The sequence below is a fragment of the Monodelphis domestica genome, chromosome 5 (genome assembly GCF_027887165.1).
Source record: "Monodelphis domestica isolate mMonDom1 chromosome 5, mMonDom1.pri, whole genome shotgun sequence".
In the NCBI taxonomy this organism is placed as follows: domain Eukaryota; kingdom Metazoa; phylum Chordata; class Mammalia; order Didelphimorphia; family Didelphidae; genus Monodelphis; species Monodelphis domestica.
In genome coordinates, this window is record NC_077231.1 from 92,641,176 (window position 1) to 92,651,818 (window position 10,643).

Sequence of the window (10,643 nt, forward strand, 5' to 3'; positions counted from 1 at the left end):
GAATTGATCCTAAGTATTGGTTCTAAGGAAGAAGAAGAATAAGGACTAGGCAACTGGGATGAAGTGATTTGCCCAGAGTCACATGGCTAGGAAGTGTCTAAGACCAGGTCCTCCTCCCAGGCTCTCTATCCACTAAACTACCTAACTCCCCCCTAAATTAGAAAATCTAGATTGTTGAAAGAAACCTCAATGGTGTTCATCTTTTTCTATTCTTGTCTAAACCACAAGGAGATTCTTGAATCCTTTTGCATCCTAGGCACGACCTTGAAAGTGACCATAGCTAAAGAGGATGCTAGAGCTAAGGGCAGGGAGAGTAGAGTGGATGGCACCACAAGGGCCACTGAAGGGGCCATTTCCCTCATTCAGAGAAGGGTAAACTAAGGACACTACATAGCAAATTTTCAGTGGCTAAATTTATTAGAGATGAGAAAAAAAAAAGAATGATTTCATTCGTCCACTTCTTCAACAACAAGGAAGAACCTACTCTGTACAGAGAATTTATAGTCATTCATGAAGAGCTACAGAAAGCCACAAAATGTTTCCCAGAAAGTTCTGATATTTATGAAGAGATGAAAGAAAATACTCAAGAGGAAGGAGAGAAAAGAATACTAAAGGAACATCTAAAGCTGACAAATAGGAAAGTGAAAAAAAACAGAGAAAAAGTAAGGAAGAAATAGGTATGACTATAGAGGAAAGGCAGCTAGGAAAAAAGAGAAATGAACAAATGAGAAAAATGTTACTCTGTGTGTGTGTGTGTGTGTGAGTGAGTGAGTGAACAAGGAGAGAGGATTCAGGATCTATGACAGAATCACTATAAAAAGTCATACAGTCCAAAAGCCCTACGTTCCTGTGGGATTGTCGAGTCTAGCCTGTGTCAGAAACAGGAACACCTACTAGTTCACTGAGACCTTCCTTGGAGCCTCCCAGTGAGACTCCACCTTGATGTCTCCATCATCCCTATGTAATAAGCCTAACTCTGCCCTGTAGAGATGAGAAAAACCCCACTCAAGTGAACTCCACAGGCTCTGCTGAAGTCCCTCCCACAGGCATTAGGCCTTGTTTCTGTGCCTTCCCTATTAGAAAGGTAATTTCTAGAGAAAGCAGGCACTCCCAATCGCTCAGGATGGACAGAGGGGGCCTGAGGCACTCTGACATGGGCCTGGGCAAACAGTGCCAGGAGGTGGAATGTGGAGTTCGAGAAGCCCCCACATATGGTGCCTTCCCTTCAGTTCAATGTGTGCAGGACACTCATAGAAGGAGGACAGCACAACCACTGGCCTTTGTGGACTTGCCCTGTAAGCAGGCCCTGGAGCTCCAGAGCCCCTAGAGTGGATGCCTTCAGAAGGGGACTTTAGGAACTGCAGGAAGGAAGAGCCTGGAAACCAGGAGACCAGGGAGACACTAGAAAGCAGTCCAGGGGAGAGAGGAAGAGGTCCCTGCAGTGGGGCATTGTATGAATGGGGAGAAGGGGGCCCATCTGAGGGGCTCTGATGATGCTCTCTTCTTCCACAAAAATGGACAGTTTGGGGGCAGGAGGGAGGAACAGGGCCTGCCCTCAGATGCACCAACCTAGGCCAGAATCTTCTCTGGGAGGTGGAGAGAGATATCACAGCCGAAGTCCTGGTTTCAGGTCTCGCTCTATTATTCATCGTGTGATGCCACAGACTCTGACAAGGATGTCACATTTACACACTGGACTTGAAATACTGATTGAACTTACAGGGAGCTCTACTGGAACAGAGACCAGAAGCAGATTAGGGCTCTGTGTGTGTATGTGCAGAGGAAGAAGCTAGAGGGTGCCAAGGAGAGAGTGCTGGGTCTCAAGGCAGGAAGACCTGAGTTCAGATTTGGCCTCAGACCCTTATGAGCTGTGCCCCTGGGCAAGTCACTGACCCTGTCTGTCTTGGCCTCCTCCTCTGTACACTGGAGATCGGGCAAGCACCAACTTTCCAGGGTTGTGAGGATCAAATGACCTAATGATTATGAAGTACTCAACACAGTGACTAGCATGGAGTATGTGCTATGTAAATGTTTTACACACACACACAGAGTCATCTGCATAGAAATAACTGAATTTATGAGAAATGATATAGAAGAGGACCCAGGAACAGATAGATACCAGGCTTAACGAATAAGGGATGGATGATGAAAGCAGCAAAGGAAAATGAGAAGGAACAGTCTGAGAAGAGGGAGCAGAGCTGCCACAACCAATGAATAAGAGACTATCTAAAACAGGGTTCTTAACTTTTGGGGGCTTATACTGTCCCCACCCAGTCAGTCTAGTGAAGCCTATGGAACCTTCCTCAAAATGTTTTTAAATGTACAAAATAAAATACATAGTATTATAAAGGAAACCAATTGTATTAGAGTACAATCGAGATCTTTAAAAACAGGTTCCAGGGGTAGCTGGTTGGCTTAGTGGCCTGAGAGCCAGGCCCAGAGAAGGGAAGTCCTGGGTTCAAATATGACCTCAGACACTTCCTAGCTGTGTGACTGTGGACAAGTCACTTAACCTCCATTGCCTAGCCCTTACCACTCTGTTGATTCTAAAACAGAAGTTAAGAGTTAAAAACAAAAAACAGGTCCCAGGTCCCAGGTCTCAGGATCCCCGGCCTAGGACAAGTAAGACAACTTTCCAGATTTGATGCTTTACGTACGTACGTACAGTACGCTGCTTTAGCATGTCTCTTCCTGAGTGACCCAGAAGCCTAGCTGGCTAAATGCAAACTTATTTTCTCCTCCTGAAAATCAGGATCATGGTAAATTTCCCACTCTTTGGTACCAAAAGGGCCAAATGCATGGCTACCGGGCGGGGGAAACATGGCCAGCAAAGAGTCCGTGCGTACAAGACGGTGTGGTCTTTGCAGGTCCACTCAGCCCCGGCACAGTTCCCACACAGCCAGGAGTGCCAGGCCCACGAGAGCCTCTAGAGCAGTGGTTCTCCACCTTTCTGATGCCGGGACCCCGCAATACAGTTCCTCATGCTGCGGTGACCCCAAACCTAAAAATTACTTTGGTGGCTACTTCAAAGCTGTTTTGCTTCAGTTATGATTCGGAATGTAAATGCCTGATGTGCATTATGTCTTCTCATTGCTACAAATTGAGAGGTGGAGAACCGCTGCTCTAGAAGCTGATATTCTGGGTGGAGGAATGACACGGAACAAAGGACATGTCCTGGGGCCACCAGGCGATGGAGGAGAAAGAAACCCGTGTGAGAGGTGTGGGGCAGAACAGGACATCTAGCTGTAGCCCTCGGAGGTGGCCAGCCATAAGGATGCACACGCTCTGCTCCAGCCCAGAGGCCACTGAGCAGCAGAGGTAGCTGAAGCACCAGGGAAGCCTCCAAAGACCAATGGCCGGGTTGCCCACCAAGCTGGGCCTCCAGGGGAAGCCAAGGAATCACTGGTCAGGAATGCCACCTGCGGACACTCTGTGACTCTGAGATCCCTTCTAATGCCAAGTCCCTCGGATCCTGCCAGTTGCCAAGGTTACTTGGTTTGTCCTGTGATAATGGCAATTCAGAAAGCAAATTATGCTGAGTGACTGTTCCAAGTGAGGAAATGGCTTACCGCAGTTGATAGTCTGGATGCCAGGGTCATTTCCAAGTTTCCTTTGAGACCAAGAAGTGCAGGAACCAAAATAAAAACTTCGGTCACATTTTTGAACACCTCCCAGTGCTGTAAGGAACCGAATAGGCCAGATTAAAGTTTCAAAAGAAAAAAGGAACATTTTATACAATGTCCACCTTAATGTAATGTGCTACAGAATGAAAATTTAATTTTATCCTAAATTTTTTTAAAACTCTCTCATGACTAGATTTATATGTTTTGTAACCAGTGGGCTTCCACCCTTTTCCTCTATTCTCTCCACATTCTTAGTTTGAAAACTGAACACAGTCATGGTCATTTCACCCAATCTTAGTGGGACATACTATACACCTTGGATCCCCCTTTGTGGCTTTATTTATATCCAAGCCTTTATCTTCCGCCTTAGTATCAATTCTAAGACAGAAGAACTACAATTGGGGTTAAATGACTTGCCCAGGTCACACAGCAAGAAAATCTAAAGCCAGATTTGAACCCAGGTACTCCTGACACCAGGTCTAGCTCTCTATCCACTGTGCTACCTAGCTGCCCCTTGGCTCAATTTAATCCACTGCAAAAGGAAAACAAGATGTTTTTTTTTCCTTCTTCCTGCCAGGCTATGAGACTTATCAAAGAAACACTTTCACCTTCTGACTCTGAATGTGCAATTTTATCAAATCAAAAACAAAGATCAAAATGATTATAACTTGTTTTGCACCAACAATTTGCAATCACCAGCACAGAGTTGGCATAGATAATTGTGATTATGAAATTTGAAACCTGATGCATAATTACCATTGTGCAGAGTATGAGGAAGTTAGATTATAATCTGAAAATCATACAAAGTGATCAAAGAAAATGACTAAACGTGGTTTGTAATTACCAGGACAATGTAGTGCTTTCATCAGACAAATTCTTGAAGCCATGAAGCAAATATCACCAAGAAAAAAGTGACAAACATGCAAATATTGACCTCATTAAAGAAGTCAGCACAGTCTCTAACTAGACTACTCAGAAATTCTGCTCTAGGCAAGACAATAAAGGAAGAAACAATCAATATAAGCAGAGAAAGTTAAAAAAAACAACAACTATGAAACAACTGGCAAAGTTGTTTGCCTTCCCTGCCCAAAAAAAGTGAAATAGTTGTTGTTGAGAGACTGGGAAAAAAGAAACACCATTAGAGAAACTGTGAATTCCTATAACCATTCTGGAAAGCAATTTGGAACCTGACCCCAGAAGCCACCAAACTGTACATACTCTAATCAAGAAATACCACAATTTGGTGCATAGTCCCAAGAGGTCAAAGACAGAGGGAGAGAACCCATGTTACAAAAATACATAGGAACAGCATTTTCTGCTGTAGCTAAGAATTGAAAATAAATTAAGAGATAGGAGAACTGATTTTGGTATGTGAATGTAATGGGTTATTATTTTCACCATAAGAAATGACGAGGCACCCAACCTGAGAAGATGCTAAGGGAAGTCAGTAGAACCAAAGGGTCATTTATACAACAATAACCATAGTGTAAATGAAACTAACTCTGAGAGACTTCAGAACTCTGATTGGTATGTGAAGACCAGACCACCCAGGAGAATGATGCTACTGAAAGCCTCCCAGCTCTTGGCAGACAGGTAATGGACTAGAGGGGCAGGATCAGGCATGATCAGATGAAAGCCAAATTGGTTTGACTTGATTATATTTATCTGTTACAAGGGAAGACTTTTTCCTGGGGTCAGGGAAAGAATGGAGGAGGTACAGTAGTGAGAGTTTGCAGGGGGAACAGTGATAAAGAGCCATATAAGGAACAGAAAAAAATGAACTCCCACAAAACATTTTAAAAATAGAAAGAAGAGCACAAAAGTGAGCACAAGAATAAACCTGGGTAAACCAGACAAATCTCTAAGGCTATGAATTAAAGAGAAGGTGCAAACCTGTATCAGTGCAGAGCATTTCTTCATCAGAGAATTCCTTATATTAAAGAAATAATAGTCCTAAGTCCCCATCCTAATAAAGAATACCAGAAGAAAGACCTGTGTGAACTGATGCAGAGTGAAATAAGCAGAACCAGGAGAACATTATATACCGTAAGTGAAATATTGTGGAAAGATCAAATGTGATAGATTTTGCTACTAAAAGCAATGCAATGATCCAGGACAATTCTGAGGGTCTTAAGAGAAAGAACTATCCACACTCAGAGTTGTGGGTAGTTGGGGTAGAAATGCAGATTATAATATGCAATTTGTCACTTGTTTATTTGAGTATATGCCTTGGGGTTTGGATTTTATAAGATTATTCTCTTACAAAAATGAATATGGAAATGTTTTGTATGATAATACAAGTATAACCCAGACTGAATTGCCTGTCAACTCCAGGAGGGGGACAGGAAGAAGGAAGAGAGACAACATGAATACTATAACTTTGGAAAACTTATGTGGAAATTTAGTATTAAAATAAAGCATATCATAAAAAAATATTAAAGAGTACCAGGAAAACCTACCATTCACCAAATTCTCCAATGAGAAATATCACTAAGGACAGGTCCTTAATGGCTTAGTATAATAACTAAACTAGCCTCTAGGCAAACAGGAAGAGATCTAATAGAACAATTCTACATAGCCTCAAAGGCACTGGCCTCCAAGGACTAGGACTGCCAGTACAGTATATATCAGATATAACATTTGAAAATAAACTTAAAGGGGCCACCTGTTACCTCCAGGATGTTCTTTATCTAAAACTCCATTGGGGTGAGTGGGGGAGCAGCTAGGTGACTAGAGCCAAGCCTGGGGATGGGAGGTCCTGGTTCAAATCTGGCCTCAGACACTTCCTAGTTGTGTGACCCTGGACAAGTCACTTAACCCCCTTTGCTTAGCCCTTACCAGTCTTCTGCCTTGGAACCAATACTGATTCTAAGATAGAAGGTAAGGGTTTAAAAAATAGAAAGAAACCCATTAGTGTCAATGCAATGTCCCTGAACAACCTGCAAGGATCTATGAGAAAAAACACTATTCCACAAGCAGAGGACAAACTGTGGGAACAAAAACATCGAGGAAAGGCAACTGCTTGACTACAGGGGCCGAGGGGATATGATTGGGGATGTAGACTCTAAATGAACATCCTAGCACAAACACCAACAATGTGGAAATGGGTTCAGATCAAGGACACATGTGATACCCAGTGGAATCACACGTTGGTTATGGGAGGGGTAGCGGGAGGGGAGGGAGGAAAAGAAAATTATTTTTTAATTCAATGAATAATGTTTGAAATTGGCCAAATAAAAATAATGTTTAAAATTTAAAAAATAAAAAAATAAAAAAATAAATGTATTTCTTATAGATAAAAAAAGAAAGAAATTTACTTATTTACCAAAAATAAAACAAAACCCGAGTGTAATTGTTTATTCAATTAAGGAAGTTTCTTTAAGTCAGAAACAACAAAAAAAAATACATGCTGAAGAGAAATGTGCTATTTTTCCTTCATCTCACTGAAAAAGTGAAGCAAACAAACAAAAAGAATGGCAGGCCAGCAAAGACACTAGATATGACTTAGGCCAAGTCCCTTGTTTGAAAAATGTGCCCTGACATACCCAAGGCTATAGAGTAAAGAGATAGATCCTGGCTTTTCTGGCATTTAAGCCCTTGTTCTCTCCACTAAGCATGATTACTGCTTGTTCCCTCCCAGTCACAGAGACACAACCCCAGGAGCAAATGGGAAGATCTAATAGAATAGTCCTACCTAGAAAAGCCTCAAAGAGTTGCCAACAGTATATGTCAGATATAATGCTCTAAGATAAAGGGGCGGCCTATTACTTCCAGGATGTTCTTTAAAATTCCATTAGATAAAATTTCAGCTCTTTGGCCAAAATTGAAGTGTAAGAAATCAAGTGTTATTGTCTTAACATAATGTGTTTGTTAGAAAAATTCATTCTCCCTAGATGTGACTCTTTCCTTCTGCCTACCCTTTGTAAACAATGCTGTCTTGACCTTAAAAAGCTCAAACCAAACATTACCATGGGCACCTACTCCTTTAGTTTCCAGATCAGAAGAACCGTCCTATTCAAATTTCTCAGTGGAGAAAAATAAACCCGGGTATTGAATCATTCAAATTGGTTTCCAAAGATGACAATGAAGACTTTACACTTTCTCCTCCAAGAGGGAGGGGTATTAAAGTAAATTACGTCAATGGATTTTAGAAGTTCAAGGATGAGTGGATCAGGAAAATGTAGCTTGTACAAGGGAAGTCAGAAATGGAAGCTTCTGGGCTAAAATCAATTCTGTTTTCCACACATTGAATTTGAGAAACCTAAAAGACATCCAGATAGAGAGGCAGAGCATATAACTGGTGATAGTTCAGGAGAAAAAACATACGAAGAAAAAAGAGGGCCACAACAAAGCCCCAGGGCAGGGATGATGATCTCAAAACAGAAATGGCAATCACTACCTCATATTTAAGTATGCTGACTTAGAAAGCCACACATGCATATGTGTGTGAGTGCATAAAGAAATGTTTTTAATACGTCAACATGCTAAAATAAGTAAAAATTATATTTTAATCTGATTCAGGCCATACTCAAAGACTGTTATAGGCCATGCGTTTTTGGCATTTCTGCTTTGGGTCTAAAGTTATGCCGTGGAGACATAGATAATGCCCAGCAAAGTAGACTGAGAAGGAGCAGTCAAATAGGTAGGATGATTTTCAAGAAAAACACATTGTCATAAAAACCCAAGGGGAATTAGTCAACAGTATCAGCTGATGCAGACAGATCAATCAAGAAGGATAAGAACTAAGAAAAGCACACTTAACTTGGGCATTAACAAATTCTTAGTGAGCTTGGACAGAAGAGTTTCATTGTAATGATGGCATCATCAGAAGCCGGGTGAAAATATGAGTGTGATATGAGGAAAAAGAAACAACCACAGAGAGCTTTTCCTACCAGTTAGATATTGAAGGAGAGCAGAGCTATGGGGTGATCCTTTAAATGTATGGCCAGAAGATTTAAGGATCCAGAAAAAAAATGATGGCTCAGCAATGTACAAAACAGGTTCAGAAAAAGTTCAAACCAAGGTCACAGTATTTGGCAATACAAAGGATCCTTGTGGACTCTGAAAAAAGCTATTTCTGTAAAGCGGTGAAGATAGAAGCCAGTCTACTCCATGAGAATACCCAGCAGGTGGAGTGAGAGATGGGTAATAGAGGCAGAAAGTGTCCATGACTCTGATTTTGGAAGAACTGAAATAGGATAGCAAGAGTTCATGGAAAGTTTTTTATTTTCTTTTAAGGATAGAGAATGTTACCAGGTTTTGGGGAGAACTTGCCAGAAAGGAAAAGATTGAAGCTTCATAAAGGAGAAAATGATTGATACAAAAGTGATTATAAAAGGAATGCAAAAAAGTCAACTCTTGAATATAATCACATGATTACAAAAGGCATGCAAAAGGGCCAAACTCAGTCAACTGAGTGAGATATTCAATTCTGAAACTAGTAATCTGCTACCTTTTTATTAAAAGTAAGCAGGTTTCAAATTAGGATCCACGTGGGTAACATCTCTTTAGGAGAACTGAGAGTCTTAAGAAACAGGAACAGAACAAAAGACCCCAACGCACAGTCTGATGAGGCTACAGGTTTTCATTTTTATTCTAAAAAGCACTTATTTGAATCATACCAAATACTTACTAAAGGTATAACTTTTCAATAATATGAAAAGCAGAAACATCAGACTTGAAAAAACAACAACAAAGAACTTGGGGTTGGTAGGGCTGTGGAGAAACAAGTACACTCATTCACTGTAGATGGACATTGTTGATTAGTATATTTATAGAACTTTCTGTATCTTTACAGTTGTCATGTTTTTTCCTATGTTACTCATTCTTGGGTGCCACATTGCCTTTTTCATGGTCAAAACCATGTTGGTTTTTCAGGAGCTCTAAAATAAAATAGTTCCACTGAAGCCATCTAATTTATAGTTAGCAGGACAGAATATTCTGTTCATTTTGCCAGGGGAAAAATATAATTTATAGTAAATCTTTCAGAACATCACTAGCCACCAACATCAACCCCAACCATCTCAATCTTCTGAAGTAAAGGGGATCTAGAGAGCAGATTAATTAAAATACAAAAGTGTAACTACTCACCTGTACTATGTCTAAAACCATGCCAGCTGAAACTGTTCCAAAACCCGCCAGCAGAAACGGCACCAGTATCTGCAAGGCCATTGTGCCACTGGACTCTTTTGGCAATCGGGGACTCCCTTCCCCAATGAGATCTTCATCACCATCACTGGACATGTCTTCATTTTTTAACATGGCAGCCGTTTCTGAAGTCTCCCTCCCATCACAGTAATTATAGTTAGCATAGTCATCATACTTTGGGCTACAGCTTGACGGAACATGTCCGTTATTGCCATGAAAAGATTGCTCTGAGAAATGATGATACTCCATGTGCTGATCTGTTCTTATGTTAAATGTCTGTGCTGATGCTGGAAGACCATCTGGCCAGATGCCATTGGTTTTTTTATGCCTGTCATCTTGACTCTTCTGGTAAATGACAGGTACCATACTCAATAACAGGCTTAAAAATTTGTCAGGCTGAACTGTATTTAAATTGAGAGTCCAATTTACCAATCTTTCCCTACTATTTCCCACTATGCTACTGGTTTTGTTTGTGATAGCTCTTCCGTTACTATTAGTCATATTGTTGTCACAATGCCCCTGTCACTGTGCTCCGTAGGTCTCAGCTAGCATGAGAAAATAGCAGATGACAAATACAAATAGTGATTTAAATCAAAGAGGTCATTTCATCAAGCAGAAAAAAAAAACCCAATGGTTTCAGTGATATGAAATGCTTGGTATTTTCACAGATAGAATTTGACCTGGAAAAGAAAAAAGAAAAAAGGAGATTAATCTTCTTGCTGCCTGGACTTATATCATTAAAGAAATGGCACATGGGGCTAATTTAAAACACACACACACAACATACATTTACAAAATAAACTAATAGGCTTAAGCAAATTTAAAAAGGAGTTTCAAATATCATTCAATCCTTGACTCTACAATCTCCAAAAA

At 40.8% G+C, this 10,643-nt stretch overlaps 1 protein-coding gene across 3 annotated transcripts in view; it reads right to left on the reverse strand.

Moving 5' to 3' along the window:
- The window catches only part of SLC41A2 (solute carrier family 41 member 2), a 139,138-nt gene that overhangs the window by 90,540 nt on the left and 37,955 nt on the right, over nt 1-10,643 (reverse strand). For all 3 annotated transcript variants that reach the window (XM_007503355.3, XM_007503356.3, XM_056798790.1), the window contains exons 2-3: nt 9,714-10,450; nt 3,570-3,677 (exon numbers count right to left, since the gene is read on the reverse strand). In XM_007503355.3, coding sequence (XP_007503417.1) covers nt 3,570-3,677; nt 9,714-10,271 — 666 coding nt within the window. In that variant the 5' untranslated portion in view covers nt 10,272-10,450. The remainder of the gene's footprint in view (nt 1-3,569; nt 3,678-9,713; nt 10,451-10,643) is intronic.